Source organism: Panthera tigris, chromosome B2, assembly GCF_018350195.1.
Source record: "Panthera tigris isolate Pti1 chromosome B2, P.tigris_Pti1_mat1.1, whole genome shotgun sequence".
Lineage (NCBI taxonomy): Eukaryota > Metazoa > Chordata > Mammalia > Carnivora > Felidae > Panthera > Panthera tigris.
In genome coordinates this window covers 66,319,689-66,338,480 of record NC_056664.1, presented here as the reverse complement: position 1 = coordinate 66,338,480, position 18,792 = coordinate 66,319,689, and the positions used below count along the sequence as shown (strand labels likewise).

The 18,792-nt window shown below is 37.9% G+C and overlaps 1 protein-coding gene across 5 annotated transcripts in view; it reads right to left on the bottom strand.

The window, feature by feature from the left end:
* Positions 1 to 18,792, bottom strand: part of CD109 (CD109 molecule) — a 184,414-nt gene that overhangs the window by 46,059 nt on the left and 119,563 nt on the right. For all 5 annotated transcript variants that reach the window (XM_042986670.1, XM_042986668.1, XM_042986669.1 and 2 more), the window contains 8 exons: positions 15,453 to 15,527; positions 14,967 to 15,027; positions 11,149 to 11,290; positions 10,126 to 10,243; positions 7,197 to 7,310; positions 5,552 to 5,770; positions 4,138 to 4,282; positions 629 to 805 (listed from right to left, as the gene is read on the bottom strand). In XM_042986670.1, coding sequence (XP_042842604.1) covers positions 629 to 805; positions 4,138 to 4,282; positions 5,552 to 5,770; positions 7,197 to 7,310; positions 10,126 to 10,243; positions 11,149 to 11,290; positions 14,967 to 15,027; positions 15,453 to 15,527 — 1,051 coding nt within the window. The remainder of the gene's footprint in view (positions 1 to 628; positions 806 to 4,137; positions 4,283 to 5,551; positions 5,771 to 7,196; positions 7,311 to 10,125; positions 10,244 to 11,148; positions 11,291 to 14,966; positions 15,028 to 15,452; positions 15,528 to 18,792) is intronic.

The following is an 18,792-nucleotide window of genomic DNA, read 5'->3' as shown; positions in this document are numbered from 1 at the left end:
AATTTCTTGAGAAGAAAGGCCCTGACCTCCTCTGTTTCCTTAGCAGTGGAACTGACACTGGCACTAACAGATGCTCCATAAATGTGGGATGAATAAACGAACAATCAGTCCTCTACATGTTTAGTAGCTTTAAATTTTAGGCCCCTTATTAAAATGCAAGCCCCTCTAGGGGCGCCTGAGTGGCTCAGGTGGTTAAGTGCCATTACTTCAGCTCAGGTCATGATCTCACAGCTCATGAGTTCGAGCCTTGCATCTGGCTCCGTGCTGACAGCTCAGAGCCTGGAGCCTGCTTCAGGTTCTGTGTCTCCTTTTCACTGCCCTTCCCCCACTCACACTGTGTGTGTGTGTGTGTGTGTGTGTGTGTGTGTGTGTGTGTGTGTCAAAAATAAACATTAAAAAAATAAAATACAAACCCCCCTAGACACTAACTCCTTAAACATGTTAGCAGCAATTTGTGACAATTACATCTTCCCATTGCTCATTCTTTTAGCACATTTCAGCACCATCTAGTCCTACAACCACAGAGCAAGGGCAAATCACTTTATTCTGAAATATGGCATAGGGTGAATTCTGCCTAAAAAAAAAAAAAAAGTTTTTACAAATAAAAGCATATTTCTAAAATGCTTACCTTGCCTCATAAATGAAAGGGCTTTTTCTTTTAAGTTTTCTGTCAGTTGTTTCTTTTTAGTTAGGTAATCCAAAACATAAATATTTGGAGCAAAATTTATCATATTCTGTTCACCACAGCCATAAGGCATCCGAATCAATGAGGCCAAGCCATTGATGGAAGAACCAAGGATATCCCCTGAAAGCACAAGATATTCAATACATTCAGCAAATACTCAATAACTGTACCTCCTGGTGGCAGTGAGACTCCCATTAAGTACAGAAGGCATCGGACACTGAAGCAATAGTTATTCCACTGCTTGGAACAGAGTACAAACATTACATCAAACTTTTAGGAAGACTGGCCAAATAACTGATAACACAGTGGCAATGAACTTGTAAATTATGTGACACATTAGACTCTTAGCTCAGTTAAAGATGTGGCATACACTAGGCAAAAAATAAGTTTAAAAAATAATTCTTGGACAAAAATATGTCAGGGATTGATCATCAGGAAACCATCATTTTTATGTAGGAAAGGAATGTTTTATTAGTAGTATTCTTCACATAGCTAGAACCTCATTCTGATTTCTTACTAAGACACTATAAGATTTTTTTAAGAGCAAGGCTTAGAGTAGTTTTCACTGTGTTCTATTTAGCAACAACAAAGTAGAATTAACAAGTCAAAGTCTTTCAATGAATATCACAGTCAAAAAGGATTAGGAATATTCTTCAAAGTTAGTAATCTAAAATTAAACAAAATGCATGTTTAAGAGACACCTCTATCCAAATTCTAATACCATGACTGGGGAAACAAGTAAAAATTCGGAAATACAGAGGCTGAGTTCTAATTCTGACCCCACTGTGGTTGAGCTGTATGGAGAAGAACATTCTTCTATTATTATATTTTAGAAATTTACACCATTCCAAGTCCAAATACTTAGTGAGCATCTAATCCTAAAATAAAATTTTAAAAAATGAATCTAAAAAATAAAGCCTTCTTTTAAATGAATAAGCTGCAGCCATGCTAGCATATGATGTCTTAAAGTTTAGATGTTAACACCCGTTAACACGTTAACAGATGTTAACAGAAAAATAGAGGTTATATTATTACCACTTATGCTTTTATGGTTTCTAATATTTAAAATGAACATAAACTTAGATTCTCCATATTCAAAGAAGCAAACTAATATTCACACTAATATTCTGGGCTACTAAATAGATTTTTTTTAATAAATATCATACAGGACCACCTGGGTGGCTCAGTTGATTAACTTCAGCTCAGGTCAGGATCTCACAGTTTGTGAGTTTGAGCCCCATGTCAGGTTCTGTGCTGAAAGCTCAGAGCCTGGAGCCTGCTTCAGATTCTGTGTCTCCCTCTCTCTCTCTGTCCCTCCCCTGATCACGCTCTGCCTCTCTGTCTCTCTCAAAAATGAATAAACATTAAAAAGAAATTTTAAAAAATGTATCATATAGAAATACAACTTGAAAAGCCATTCTTTGCGCCACAGTTAAAAATCAAACCTCAACAGTATTTCAGTAACCAAAGATAGATTCATTCAATGTAAGAAGTGGTTGTATACATTTGAAATTCAAGTCTTCTTCCCTTTGTGTGTATGTGTGTGCATGTGTATTGCATCCCCTGTGTGCGTGCTGCACCTCCCAGCATCACAACACTGTGGGAGAATTTATTCCTCTAAGTAGAGAGCTTATTTAATTCTTCTTAAGAATTATACCCAAGGTGAACGAGCCCCATTTGGGGCTCCATGCTGTCAGCACAGACAGAGCCTGCTTCTGATTCTCTCTCTCTCTGCCCCTTCCCCGTTCTCTCTCTCTCTCTCTCTCTCTCGCTCTCTCAAAATAAATAAATAAATACTAATTTTTAAAAAAAGAATTAGGGGAGCCTGGGTGGCTCAGTTGGTTGAGCATCTGACTTCGGCTCATGTCATGATCTCACAGTTCATGAGTTCGGGCCCCGCATCAGGCTCTGTGCTGACAGATCAGAGCCTGGAGCCTGCTTCGGATTCTCTGTCTCCTTCTCTCTCTGCCCCTCCCTTGCTTGCACTCGGTCTCTCTCTATCTCTCTCAAAAATAAATAAACATTAAAAAAAAATTTTTTTAAGAATTATATTCAAGGCTCCCAAAAAGTCCTCTATGGAGGGCTTGGTTGTTGGAGTTATAATGGAAAACACTACACCTACAGATGAGATTTAAAATAACTTCTGAAAAAGTGCCTTAGGTCCTGATCTTGAAGACCTAACAAACTATTTATATTCGTTAATCTTCATTAATCTAAACATTTCCTTCGGTTATTTGTAAAGCACAACTATATAAACAAATCGTTTGTGTGGAAGCTCTGTTTAACAGCTGATGCAAAAACACACTTAGGTTGCCAGAAGGTGACTAGGACAGGGTGAAGTCAGTGGCTTGCTTCCTGTTATAAAGGTTATCTGTGTCCTGCACAGAGAACTGCTCTAGGCAAGAGAGCTCAGCGTTTGGTCATCAGAAGCACTTGTGGAGCCTTTTCAAAATATACACACCCTAACCATAGCTTAAGAAATGCTGATTGTGTAGGTCAGAAGTGCAGCTCTTACAAAGCTCCACACAAGATTCTGATATTATCAGTGGTTGAAAGCCACAGAAGCCAGAAGCTCGGCCCTTAGAAATACTCCCTCCCTTGGGGCCCCTGGGTGGCTCAGTAAGTTGAACGTCTGACTTCGGCTCAGGTCATGATCTCATGGTTTGTGGATTCGAGCCCCGAGTCGGGCTCTGTGCTGACAGCTCAGAGTCTGGAGCCTGCTTCGGATCCTGTGTCTGCCTCTCCCTCTGCCCCTTGCCCACTCATGCTCTCTCAAAAATAAACATTGGAAAAAAAAGTTTTTTTAATTAAAAAAAAAAAAAGAATCCCTCCCTCAAGCCACATTATAAATGAGCGCTGCTAGTCAAAGAGTGATCTTCACACACATCAGAAGCATCAACATCAATTGGGAGCTTGCTAGAAATGCATAATCCAAGGCTCCACCCAGGCCTACTAAACCAACATCTTCCTTTAAACAAGATCCCCACGTGGGGCACCTGGGTGGCTCAGTTGGTTGAGGGTCCAACTTCGGCTCAGGTCATGATCTCACAGCTTGTGAGTTCAAGCCCTGTATCAGGCTCTGTGCCTGTATCAGGCAGCTCAGAGCCTGGAGCCTGCTTCAGATTCTGTGTCTCCCTCTCTTTCTGCCCTTCCCACACTCATGCTCTGTCTCTCTCTGTCTCAAAAATAAAGAAACATTAAAAAAAAATTTTAAACAAGATCCCCACGTGATTCAGATGCACACTGAGATTGAGAACTGGTCTAGGTAGAACACATATCTGCTAGTCTTTCTACTGTAATCAGTAGTTGGTACCAACTAAAAACTTTAGCAACCTCTTCTCATTAGGACTAAATTAGAAAATACATCTATAATAGATAACAAATGTGTTATACACACACACACACACACACACACATAAACCTGGAGTCATGGCAATATATTGTATTCTTACCAATTGCAGTGATCTGAACTCTTTCACTACCACTCACTGTGTTGGGAGGAAATGAGAAACTCAAAGTTTTCAGGGGAGTTTGTAATTTGTGGACAGCCAAGTCTAACAAGATGGATTGTGAATACAATTTTTCTATTCCTTCAGCCTGTTGGAAAAAAGCAACACGATTAACATGGTCTCCACTCATCCGTCTACAGAGTTTTATGCAAATAAGATAAACATCTTGCCTGCAGTGTCTGCACTATGCGTACATTAGGTAAATACCTACCATTTTTGATTCCTGCTTCAAATCTGTTAATAAATGCTTACTTTCTAATTAAAGTAGATAAAACATTTCATGAAATAGCAATTGAGAGGTGCCTGGATGGCTCAGTCGGTTAAGCATCCAACTTCAGCTCAGGTTATGATCTCACAGTTCGTGAGTTCAAGCCCCATGTGGGGCTCTGTACTGACAACTCAGAGACTGGAACCTGCTTCAGATTCTGTGTCTCCCTCTCTCTCTGCCCCTCCCCCTCTCGCATTGTCTTTCTTTCTCTCTCTTAAAAATAAATAAACATTTAATAAAGTTAAAAAAAAAAAGAAATAGCAATTGAAATGATAAAGGAGAAGATGAAAAGGTAATGATAAAAACTCTCTGAGGTAAATCCTATTATTATCCAAAGAGAGATTTAAAAAGAGAGAGAGATATCAAACTCCTTGCCCCAAGTCACACTTGACAGAACTGGCATTTGAACCTAGGGCTGTCTCACCCCAGGACACAAGTGCTTACCCACCAGGCTGAGTTTTTCTGCATAATGCCTTCTCTAAAGAAAAATCTACAAAATTGCTTCTAACTATACATTCAAAATACATACAACTGTAGATTCAAAATCTACATATCAACTTGGCATGATTTTTTTTTAATTTTTTTAATGTTTATTTAATTTTAAGAGAGAGAGAGAGACAGAGTATAAGCAGGGGAGGGGCAGAGACAGAGAGGGAGACACAGAATCTGAAGCAGGCTCCAGGTTCCCAGCTGTCAGAACAGAGCCTGACACAGGGCTCGAACCCACGAATCATGAGATCATGACCTGAGCCAAAGTCAGACGCTTAACTGACTGAGCCACCCAGGTGCCCCTCAACTTGGCGTGATTTGATAGGACCCTAATGTAAAACAGTTTGTAAATGTAATTGATTGACTGCAAAAGAGATTTGCTATATAGACATATCATAAATTTGAAGAGGAAATGGATGATTACTTCCAAAACATATTATGTATCATTACAGACAGATGAGATAACAATTAGACAATACCAGGGTGGAGGAGATGACCTACTAGATCTTGCCAACAAATTTAACCAAGAGAAAAACCATCTTCTGTTTCCTTTTTAATTATATATTTCCGTTTCAATTATTCAAGACTTCAAACATTTACCTTTACTAAAATCCTCTGGGTGACAGCATCAGAAGCAGCAGGTGAAATGGCCGTGACTGTGATTGGAATTTCCCCCAGGTGTGTTGGCTTGACTGGGAAAACAACAGTTGCCCCATCCTCACTGGGAACCAGAATGGTCTGCTGGTGTCCGGTCGCATTTATTTCATTTAAAGCCATTAGAATATCAAATTTGTCACTTTTCTCAATGATTACTTGAACCTGGAAGGAAAATTATCAAAAGTTTTGTATAATAAACGCTCATAAGTAAAGTGTTGCTTTAGCCACATCAAGTGCTAGTAAATCCATGAGGCTCAAGACTGGAGAAATAGGAGACAGAGATTCAGCCAAGAAGAGGATGAGAAGGTTATCAGGGAAAACTTCATTTTCCTATGTTCTCGTCATCCACTTCAAGATTTGTGGGAAAAGGGCACTCTTCGGTTCCATTTCTAACATTAAACTCCCACTAACATTAAATTCTGTCATCATCTGAAGGCTTTGAGTGGGAAGGATGTGCCCAGAAAGGTTATTTCATGTCACGGTATTGCCACAAGCCTGATTTAACTGCATCATCCTAGGACACTGGTCCCATTAGAAAAACCTAAGACAAACAGGATGCAGGGTTATTACATCTATTGAGAGTCTTGGCTGAAATTATCCCAAGGAAAGAATGATGCAGACATCAGTCCTGAAGCATATGTTGGTTGTAAACTTGTGTAAAGTCTGTCAAAGTTGCCAGTCTTGCCAAGGATGGCATTTATCTAGGCCTTACACTTCATGAATTGATTTCCATTTATTTTCTCATCTTTTTCTCAAAATACTTTCTGTAGAAACAAGAATTATCATTCCCATTTTACATTAAGTTATTTGCTGGCAAGGGGTAGAGTGGGACGTCGAATCCAGGCCTTCTGATTCCAGATCTTCTGCTCTTTTCAAAGTACCATTGTTGACTACGTTAAAAAGTACAATTTAAAAATAATTTACAAACATAGTGCTTAATGAGATTGTGGCATTTTCACTTAACAAAGTTAATAACATAGTCCTACTTACTCTGGGGGGAAAGAATTAATCACTTGGTTAGCACTACTATGGGCACAATACAAACGGTGGCCTAAGCCTGCCTTCCAGGGAACTGACTACCTAAGGAAACACTAGGCACATGACTCAAAACACAAAGCCTTGTTTTGAATACGTTGTATTCAAAACAAAATACATTATAAAAACATGGAAACAACCCAGAACAGAATGGGTGAGGAAAGATATCCTAGTTTTATGCCAGGTCTTGAGAGGAATAAGTCAAGGAACACAGAATGGCAGTGCAAAGGGGCAATGCCTCTAGATGTGGGGAAGGCTGGGAAACAGCACAGGGAGTCAGGAAAGACACAGATCTGCCTCACATACAGTAAGGAAGTTACGTGGCTCAAGTAGAAAACATATGCAAGAAATTAAGAAAGAAAGGACAGACACACTAATACAATCCTTAGACATTAATAAGTAGAAGAAATCACTGACAAAGTGTGTTTATTTTCAATCTCTCAGAAATGTATAAAATGCTTACATGCCCAGATGCCCAAACATTAATAACCCTGTGTGTTTTCTCCATTTTTTCCTGAAGTATGAATGATTAACAAAACTTTTAATACATTACCTCAGTGGCATCTTTCAAATAATTGAATATGGTTACTTCCAAAGCAAATTCTTCACCTCTGATAACAGAGTAGGGAAGATTCAAAAAAATGAAAAATGGCTGGAAGGCTTGTAGCTGGAAAAAACACAATGAATACATATTTTATTAAAGTCAAAATGCTTCATATTACATGCAATTAAAAGTAAATCTCACAAAACCTATGAAGCCTATAATTTCACATAGAAATGTCCACTTGCCTATCAACAGGAAACAAACAGCAACTTACCCCAAATGAATGATGATGATAAACTGATGTGGCTTATGGTATTTAACATATTAATCACTACATTTTACTAAATGCCTACCAGGATCTAGGAACTTTATTTTTTTATCATTTTATTTTATTTTCATCATGATAATTGGTGTACTGTCTAATCCCCACCCCCTACTACCCCATCCTCCCACCCATCACCCCTCTGGTAACCATCTGTGCTATAGTTAAGAGTCTGTTTCTTGGTTGTCTATCTGGGTTTTTTTTTTTTTCCTTCACTCATTTGTTTTGTTTCTTACATTGTACATATGAGTGAGATAATATGGTATTTGTCTTTCTCTGACTCATTTGACTTAACATTATACTCTCTAGCTCTATTCATGTTGTTGCAAATGCCAAGATTTCATTCTTTTTTCTGGCTGAATAATATTTATATATATACACACATATATACACATATGTACACATATACCACATCTCCTTTATCCATTCATCTATCAGTGGACACTTGGGTTGCTCCCATAGTTTGGCTATTGCAAATAATGCTGCAATAAACATGGGAGTGCATATGTCCCTTTGCTTTAGTATTTTTGTATTTGGGGGGGTGGGGGTAAATATCCAGTAGTGTGATTCTTGGATCTTAACGTTCTATTTTTAGTTTTTTGAGGAACCTCCATATTGTTTTGCACAGCCAAATTGGCTGCACCAATTTGCATTCCCACCAACAGTGCAAGAGTGTTCCATTTTCTCCACATCCTTGCCAACACTTGTTGTTTCTTGTATTGTTGAATTTAGCCATTCTGACAGGTGTGAGGTGATAATTCATTGTAGTTTTGATTTGCATTTCCCTGATGATAAGTGATGTTGAGTATCTTTTCGTGTGTCTCCTGGCCATCTGTAACATCTTCTTGGGAGAAACAGCTGTTTATGTCTTCTGCCCATTTTTAATTGGATAATTTGGTTTTGGGGTACTGAGTTTATCAGTTCTTTATATATTTTGTATTTTAACCCTTTATAGGATATGTCATTTGTAAATATCCTCTCCCGTTCAGTAGGTTGCCTTTTAGTTTTATTGATTGCTCCCTGCACTGTGCAGAAACTTTTTACTTTAATGTGGTCCCAACAGTTTATAGGTACTTTACTCAATTTCATTTAATTCTTACAACTCCTAGGAGGCAGGTTCTATGCACATATTTTACAGAAAAGAAATCTGAAATTCAGATATATCTGAAACGAGTACAAGATCACATTGCTAGTAAATGAAGGAACCAGAAATGGATCCCAGAATGTCTGATGCCAAAGTCAAGCTCCTGACCTACTGTGCTATAATGACTCCACCAAGTGGCCAAATCAAACAACCCCTGTTTTAGACTCGTGGAAAGTCTAGACGATGTTCTGCTTACTACGTTCTAACATATACATGCACATGTACTTCCTCATTGGTGACCCAATTCTGATACTGTTGGCCAAATCCTTCATGGGAACCTTTCCTGCCTCTGAAAGCAGCCATTGATTAATTTAGGCCGATGGTTGTCACTGGCAGCAGTAATTTCCTCTAGAGGTTTACTTAGACATTTGTGAAAGTGTCTTAGATTGTCACAATGATTGAGGGGCACCATTGACACATAGTGGGTGAAAGTCTGTAATGCTCAGGACAGAAGAACTGTCCCCTGTCCCTCATGATTCTTGAATATCTCTTCAGACATGCATGTAAAGTACCTTCTTGTAATGACCTGAACTTCAAACCTAATTCCAACTTATATATGAACCCAAATATTGGAAATATATTGCATTTCTCAATACACACTGAATTTTTCATAAATACAGCTATTTTATAAATCAACAGAAGACTGTCCTTTGTTTTGTTTGTAACTTTACCAAAAGTCGTTCAGTTTCAGAAACCGACATCACCACAGGCAGTACTACTCAAGGTGTTTGAGTGGCTGAAACAATACGTGTACATCAAACTTGATTTGCAGCTATTACACACAGGGTGATTCCATGCCTGGAGTAAACAGTTAAATACGTATGACTCCTAGTGCAGCTATGACTGATAACTTATATACTGTAATATGTATTACTTTATTACAGATTACTTTCCTTTTATTTCTCAATATTTCACTTAAGGCATCATATGGATTTTTTTAATTGAGTATGTAAGTATACTATATTTTCTATGACTTGCATTGTAGATGGTAAAGGGGAAAACAAAATATCTGTTATAAAAAGGGGGCTTCAGGTATGACAGAGGTGAGAACTACTGGTCTAAGACCAAACGTGTATATTCCTCTCGCCAGCGACTGGGTTAGGAAGTCACATATGCTGCAATCTGACCAGAAATGTGAAGGCATGTCTTCTAGGGGACATCTTGAGAAGTTCTGCTCATCCTTATCAGAGGGACACACAGAAACCCTCTGTCTTCTGGCCTTTGTAAATGGTTGGATTCAGTCAATAATAAACTTTTTATCCAAATCTTAACATGGATGGAACACATTTAGGAGTTCAATACAGCTCACATTCTAAAGTAAACAACTAATAAAAAACAAAAAGGAAAAGCCAAGGAACCTCTAAACACTGAGCAACATCATAAGCAATTTTTTTTTGAAAATCCATTGAAGAGTGGACACTTTTTTTGCTTTGGGCACTTTAACATTTATAAGCAGCTCTTTCATATACTACCTCCACTGGAGTCCTGGTTAGTCCAAGACCTAAGTCCTCAGAGATCACAAATGCGGTAGCCACCCAAGAAGTGATAGAATCAGGCACGGTAACTTCAAAGTCTTGGTAAATCTTGGAACTAAAGTCAAGATAAAAACAAAAATCACAACCCCGAGAACTGACACATTTCCAAAAAAGTCAACATAACCTAAACCATTTTTGGAAGAGTTTTAGTTTTCCAAATTGTTTGCCTATCTAAATTTTTTTGAGTGAGCATGAAACGGCAGATCCCAAATTCTCAAGGACCAGGTCATTTAATAAGGCCATAACACTGCATCCTGACTCATATTCCATTAAAAGCTTTCAACAATGTTTACACTTTCAGAATGACCATTATTTTCATAAATGTACAGATAATAAATACATATTTTCAAATTTAACTTGATTTATTTCTGTCAATTTACGTGAAAGTTTCCCTCCGTATCCTGGTCATGTATTTGTGTGTGTGTGTTTTGAGCTTTGACTTGTGTCTTATTTCAAGTTTCCATACATGGCTGACTATAAAATATATGCATATTTCATGATTCATCTGCTCAGTCATTAGACCAGATAGCACAGGGTTTGTCAACTAAGCTGAGTCCCTCCACCACCTGTGCTGCTTCTCCCTGTGGCTCACGGGGATGTTTTATAAGGAGCTACAAGGCCGAGAGAGTAATCGTCAGTACTCTCACCCCAAGGCAACAAGTGTACTCTCAGCAATTTTCTCAAACAAGAACCATGAGACTTCAAGGAAGTTCAAAACACCCTTCGTTAGAAGAAGGTCTATCTTCTCCTTAATGATACTCTCACTGCCCCAATTTGCATGTGGCTTTATTATATACTACATTTAAATACACTAAATATCGTTCTAAGATAAAAAACCTCTTGGTTTATTTAGCTTTAACCACAATATGTTTGCACTTAAACATTAGAAAGAACACAAAACTTGTTTAAAAATAACACTAAACAAAATATATATAAGCAAAGAACATGATAAATCTTTACCCCATGTTGGTGTCTAGCCAAATCCAAGTCTCTGGAAAATGCTTTCTGACACGTGGATCGCTAACCGAAGAAAAGTCATGGAAATCTACCAAGTATCCTTCATTTTCCTCCACAAACCTCTCGGCAAGTTCTACGCTGTCATCTAAAAATCAACATTGGCAACTGTTAGGAAAAAGTCCCTGTAGAGAATGATTATAAACTCAGTCCATGGAATTGCAGCACCTCTCAGCTGAATGGGACTTTAGAGCTCATCTTATCCAACCTTCTCGTTTTACAGATGAGACACCTGAGACCCACAGAAGTCAAGTGACTTACCCAAGGCCCTGTGGCCAGTTACGGCAACGCCAAAACTTAAAAAAAAAAAAAAAAAAAAAAGTTTCCTGCCCATATGGCCAACACCTAAAAAACTACTTACAGTGCAGTTGCTAAAAAATAAGTTAAATCATTTTTAAAGTTACCTTCAATTTTTCTATTCTTTTTAGCTCCCTAGTGCCAGTTACCAATGGCTATCCCAGCCATAAGATGCCACAATCATCCTGTTTACTAACTTAAAAACAGCTATGTTGCCATACAAACTCTGGATTACCTACTTCTATTTTTTCAACTTTTCTATAAGTCTATAATTATTTCAAAATAAAATGTAAAAAAAAAATAGACTACAGTCAGTACGAGGGATACAAAGATGAATGCAGGGAGCTTCTTCACTCACAGTCTATTGGAGGAGACAAATAGAAAACTGTAGTAAACATGTTAAGAGTGACACAGACATATAAAAAATGCCTATTGTGCACAATAATGGCTGATTTTATCCAAAATCTGAATGATGAAAATAGTGTGGCTAGGGGAAAAAAATCCATTTTGCAGGGGTTTTGGGGTTTTTTTATTCTGTTTTCTTTAAGTCTCTAGTTAAAGAGTACCCCACATGGGAAAGGGACACAGGGCAGGTAAACTAAGTACGAAGGCATGTCCCAAATATGACAGTGAGTATTAGGTAAGAGGGGCATAAAATGAGAAGAGAAAGAATGGCTAAATCCAGATATTAAATATCCAATCTCCCATACTGAAGGACTTAGATTGATCCTTTAAGCAATTTTGACCTATTGAAGGTTTTAGAATAAATTAGAAACATGATCCAGCCCACAGCTCATGTTTTATAATGATAACTCTGGCATCAGTGTGAACAATGGTTTAGAGCTGGAGGAAATGGAAGGTGGGCAAAGCAGTTAAGTTAGGAAGTTATTACAATAGTCAACGAGACACTGACAAGGGCCTGAAGCAAGGAGAGGAGAGGAAGAATAGTCTCAAGAGATGATTCTGCCCTGCCTCTTGGGTGGATGACTTCTGTGTATGCCCATGGCATGCTGACTCCCCCCACCCCAGTCCTCAGCACACTCTTCTAATTTTATATTGTTTTGCCCCACTAGACCAGGTTGAAATCTCATTGCCTCGTACATACTAGGCATGCAATTAATATCATCACTATCCATTAAATAATGAATGAACGAACTGGATCTGAGGAATAAAATAGTAGGTAATTGCAGACTTATAAGTGCTAAACATGTGTCATACAATTTAAATGTTTTTGAATTTAACATCATAATACCCCTGTAATACCAATAATATTATTAGCACTATATTTCAATTGGAGATTTGAGGTTTAGAAAGGTTAATTGACTTTCTCAGTGTCAAAACACCAGAACTTAAAAGCAGAAGTATTTGATGGCAATCCTTTTCTTAACTACCATGTTATCCCACATCTGACAGAGAGGAAGGAACTAAGGATGTGTTGTGGGTTTCTGATTTAGGCATCTAGGTAAATGATGATTTCATTAACATAGATCTGAAATTATATCAATTCAAGGAATCACATATCAATAAAATTATATTAAGGAAAAGCAAGGTTGTAAAGGAAGAGAAGATCATAAACTTGGCTTGTGACATACTGAATTTAAGGTATTTGTGGGATGCAGAAACAGAGGGGTAAGATAAACAGTCAAGATGTTCCAAAGTTTGGGTTAATGAAGAAGATGTCAAGGAAGTAGGGAAGAATGCTACCAAACTGAATAATCATGGTGGTCCAGGCCAAGTACTGGAGGAAAGTGAAAGCAGAAGGAGCCAATAACCCAGAATAACCAGAAGTCAAGACCAAGGAAGATATTTGGTCTCTAGTAAGGACAAAGAAGGCATTCAATAGATTTAAGGGAGTGAGTGAATATCCAAGGTAGAAGGATAGGCATTTGAAATGTTAAAAGTAAAGCAGTGTTCCAGTGATAACGTGACCTTGAGTAACTACTGATGCCATAGTACTGACTGCAAGATACATTATGTACTGGGGCACCTGGGTGGCTTGGTCGGTTAAGCGTCCGACTTCGGCTCAGGTCACGATCTCACGGTCCGTGAGTTCGAGCCCCGCATCGGGCTCTGTGCTGACAGCTCAGAGCCTGGAGCTTGTTTCGGATTCTGTGTCTCCCTCTCTCTCTGCTCCTCCCCTGTTCATGCTCTGTCTCTCTCTGTCTCAAAAATAAATAAACGTTAAAAAAAATTAAAAAAAAAAAAAGATACATTATGTACTTAGGAACCCTGATCCAGAAGAGAAGCAGAAAAATGAATGCCAGTCACTTAAGAAGGTTTCTAGGGACACAGTATGCTAGTAGGAGGATCAAATTTCTTCTGTTAAACAGTGGGGGAAAAAAGGTAGAAGAAAGTTCTTAGGAAATGTAAAGGATACAATAAGTATTACTAACAACAGAATGAGTATTACAGTGGAAATCAGGATTTGATAAGTAAGGATGAAAAAAGATGGGTAAAAGCAGATACCAACAAAGAGAGAATGGAAAAAGATTGCTTAGAAGGTGTCTAGGATGGATTCTTACATGAAGAAAGCTAGCCATACCATATTATCTTTAATGCATAGAAATCATAATGATTTCATAAAATTTTTAATACTATACAATGATCTTTTTGCTTCAGGGCAGAGGCTCGGGTATCCTGTAGTGTCAAAAATCAGCCCAAAGCTGGAGAGCCTGGGGCTTAGTGTGGAGTAACTGAGAAGACCTGGCAGGAATAGGGAATCCGGGGATACAAATTGTGACAGCCTTACAAGATGATATTAGCATAATGTTACCTAAAGGAAAAGAGAACAACTCCTGGAGTTAACCATTCTCATTTCCACACTTCCTTCAGTCAAAACATTTCACTTCTTCCTAAGCACTCTTATTATTAGTTGGGTAGCAACTCTATTTAGCAACACAGGGAACTAGGTGTGACCCTGCTCAGGAAGAACTCAGACTGATGAGACATGCACGTGTGCAGGTGCATGCACTCACGCATGCTCACTGCATGTACCAGCATACTTATGGCATCTGGGTTATATTCTAGGTGAACATGCGTGTGTGTGTGTGCACACTGCATATACCAGCATACTTATGGCATCTGGGCTATATGCTAGGTGAACATCAAAATGCCAGAGAACAAAAATGTTTCAAAACTATGTTGTTCCTTTTATCTAATTCCAAAATAACAGCACAGTTTGCAATATAAATTGGAAGCATAGGATCTTCCAATATGCCCCAAAAAAATAACCATTTCAAAGAACTACAAGGGAGCAAATGGAAATCTAGACAGAAGCCCAGACAAATATTCCATGTCATGGCTCAAATGTACATTAAACTCCAAAGACTTTAGGAAAAGAGAACAGAAAATGAAATCACAATATCCATATCCATTAAACCAGAAATCATCCATACTTATAAGTAATTTTAAATACCTGAGATGAAAGACTTAAATACTTTGAAAGCACATTGCTAGGTTCTACTTACAAACACCATCAATGTAATCCTTCATAAGGTTTGCATCTGTCAATACCCAGAGGCCACATTCCTAAAAAGAATAATTTAAAAAAATTTTTTAAGTTTAAATGCTTTGTAAAATGTCACAGCAGTCTTCTATACTCTTAATTCACTCTTGTTCATTTGTTTTTATGCAGACATGAAAGTTTTGTGTTTTTTTTACTCTATCTCATTTTTGAGAATTTAGGTACATACATGAGCATTCTCTCTCTCCCTCTCATACACAGATACAGATACACACACACACACACACACACACACACACACACAGACTTTTTCCATTTGCTTTTAAAATTGGAAGGATGATTATCTTTCCATTTCAAATTATATTTATATAACACACTATACTTCAACAACACATTTAATAAAAGGTTAATCAGATAATTAATTCTGAAGGTGTTTGCAATAGTAAAAGATATTAATATCTTTCCAAATTATATAATAAGCTAAACATACCTGAAAAACTGCAAAAGAATTCATGAACATGCCTAAATAATACCCTGTGTTATAGAGCTCCAACTCATGGACCACCTAAGGAGAAGATAAAATATGTGGAATGAATTGATTTGTATCATACTGTTCTGCCCTCTGTAATATTTCTTGTATGTTACTTAGATAACACACAGCCCACATGCTTATCTAATTTGAAAGTGACACAAATGGAACAATAACAAATATTTGAATGCCTTATTCATGATTCAATCAGCTAAAATTACATTGATTCTTTTAACTTATTTTCACTCTGTTCACTAATCCAGAGTTCCTAAGAAATGTGGGCTTGAGGTTTGCTCAGGAGGAATTTAAATGTCAATTCCTAAACCAACACACAGGGGTCAGCATTGAAAACAACCCATACTTCTGGCAGAAATAAACGGGTTAAATTTGATGGTTAATATAAGTTCTGCAAATGTCACTTAACTACATTTTCTTAAATAACAAAAAGAGATAGTTTACAAAAAAGAAATGTAAATTATTAACAAACAGAAAAAATATTCAACCTCATTGATAAAGCACTGCAAATTATAACATCAATGAGATAGTTTTTTCAATATTGAGATATTTACATAATCACATTAGCAATGTTATTTTTTTAAGAGCAGCACTCATTACTAGCAAGAGAGAGTAAAATAGGCTAAAAGACTGAGTAAAGTTGGCAGCTCCCAAGAGATAAACACAGATTAGAATATGACCTAGCAATTCCATCCCAATGTATATGCTGAAAAGAACAGGCACTCAGATATACATGTATGGCCAATGTTCATTGTGGCATCAGTCACAATAACCAAAAGACAGAAACAACTTAAACGTCCATCAACAGAAGAATGGATAAGCAAAATGTGGTATATACATCAAATAGAATATTACTTAGCCATAAGAAGAAATGAAGTTCAGATACATGCTACAACATGGATGAACCTTGAAAACATTAAGCTAAGTGAAATAAGGCAGACACAGAAGGAAAAAATTTTATATGATTCCTCTTATATGAAATGTCTAGACAAGTAAGTTCATAAAGACAAGTAGATTAGAGGTGGCTGGGGCTGGGAATAGGGGGAAATGGAGAATTATCACTTAATGGCTACAGAGTCTGTCTGGGGTAACAAAAAAGTTTTAGAAACAGATAGTGATGATCGTTGTACAACATGAAAGTAATTAATGCCACTGACTTGTCTTTCAAAAATGGTTAAAATGGCAAATTTTATGTTACATACATTTCACCACAATAAAAAAAGTTAAGATATTATACAGTTTGGTAACTATTTCAACCTATCTCTCTTATTTACATTAGCGTTAAAGAGACAAATTAAGACAAAAGCAGGAATACAAATCATGAAAGAGTCTAAGTGCAAATTTAAAAAACAACCACGTTTGGAGCCCCTCAGTGGCTCAGTTGACTGTCTGAATCTTGATTTCATCTCAGGTCATGATTTCGTGGTCTCGTAAGTTCAAGCCCCGCATCAGGCTCTGCACAGGCCGTACAGAGCCTGCTTGGGATTCTCTCTCCCCCTCTTTCTCTGTCCCTTCCCCACTCATGCTGTCTCTGTCTCTCTTAAAATAAATAAATAAAACTTTTTTAAAAATTAAAAAAAAAAAACACATTTAAAATCAAACACCTGGAGCACCTGGGTGGCTCAGTCGGTTAGGTGACTGATTTCAGCTCAGGTCATGATCTCGCGGTTCGTGGGTTCAAGCCCTGCATCAGGCTCTGTACTGACAGCTCAGAGCCTGGAGCCTGCTTCGGATTCTGTATATCCCTCTCTGTCTGTCCCTTCCCCACTCACACTCTGCCTCTCTCTGCCTCTCAAAAATGAATAAACGTTAAAAAAAATTAAAATCAAACACCTGCATCCACTTTTTTTGCCACACTAACAACAACCGCAGCTACATCCATGGTAAGCAAACACGGTGCTAGAACAGGCACCGAGAAGAAAACAACAGAAGGAGAAAACAGAAAATTTCATAATATCTCAACAAGCTGGCAAATACAACCAGTGTATAGTCCAACTGTAGACAATGGAGCCAGAGCCAGACATAATGGAGAGAAAAGATTTTAGTCCCAAGACTCAAACTCTGCTATAGGACACAAATGCATGCAAGATCACCTTCCCCTGACACTCAGGCATGAATCAATGGAATTATCAAGAAGAAACACCTATCTCAAAAAGAAATCCTCGTTTTCTCACTGGCTCAACAAAAAGGCATTGCCAAGGCTGGAGCAAAGGCTGATGTCTGAAAATCATTTCTGGAATATCTAGCACACTTAAATTTTCCCAAAGTGTTCAAGAGTCTCTCGGCACCATGTATAAATTTAACAAGAACAAAAGAAACCAAAATGGTCTATTACCACAGGCTCCTGATGCCCTTCTCCAGAGCCAACTCTGGAGAAACAAGAAAAGCAAGTAGGAAACTTGGATGAGTGGTATGAGAAAAGCCTGAGAAGAGTAAAAGATAACTTTAACTGGTGTGTTGGGAGGAAGTGGGTGGCAGAAAGCTGCTAGAGGCAGTCTGGAGAAAAGATTTTTTAATTCTGCTCTTGCTTCTTTCCAGGAAGCAGCCTTGGGACAATCATTCCTTGCATTTTCACTGCCAAAATCAGCAGCTGCACCAGCAGCCTACACTGCCTGTGTAAGGGTCAGGAAGATAATACCAGGTCAGCACCTCTGCTTTTCTGGTGGAGAAACTGAGGAAAACACGTGGACAGACCCATGGCCACAAGCACTCACTCTTCCTCTGCACTCCAAACCCTAAAAGCTGGTGGATCATGACCCCAAAAAACTGCCTTTTCTTGGTGATGCTTTTCCCTAAGAGCTTAAAAGTGAAACATTGAATAAAAGCCAGCAGCACACAGGGAAGATCAAGAGTAGTTCTCTAGTCTCTGAAGCTTGACCCCTCCCCCTCTTTAAACTCACAAGACTTACACAGATTGGAATGGGGTGTTCAGCCTTCCCCAATGGACAATATCAGAACAGCTGCCAAATCAACTACATCCAAAGAGTATGACTTCCATAAAAGACATCCAAATGGACAACACATAACATATGATGCGAAATATTGAAAAGGCCAGTTCAAGATTTTAAAATAAACATGGCAGATAGACATAAGGAGATAAAAGAAAATATTAACAATATAAAACAAGAACGAAAGATAAGAACCCAATGAAAATAATATACATTAAAAATATAATAGCTGACATAAAGAACCCAATATAAGAAATCAAAGGAGGATAGATACAACTGATAGATGATCAGGGAGCAGAGTCAACTGTGGAGCTCTCTCAAAGGAAAAAAGGAAAGTC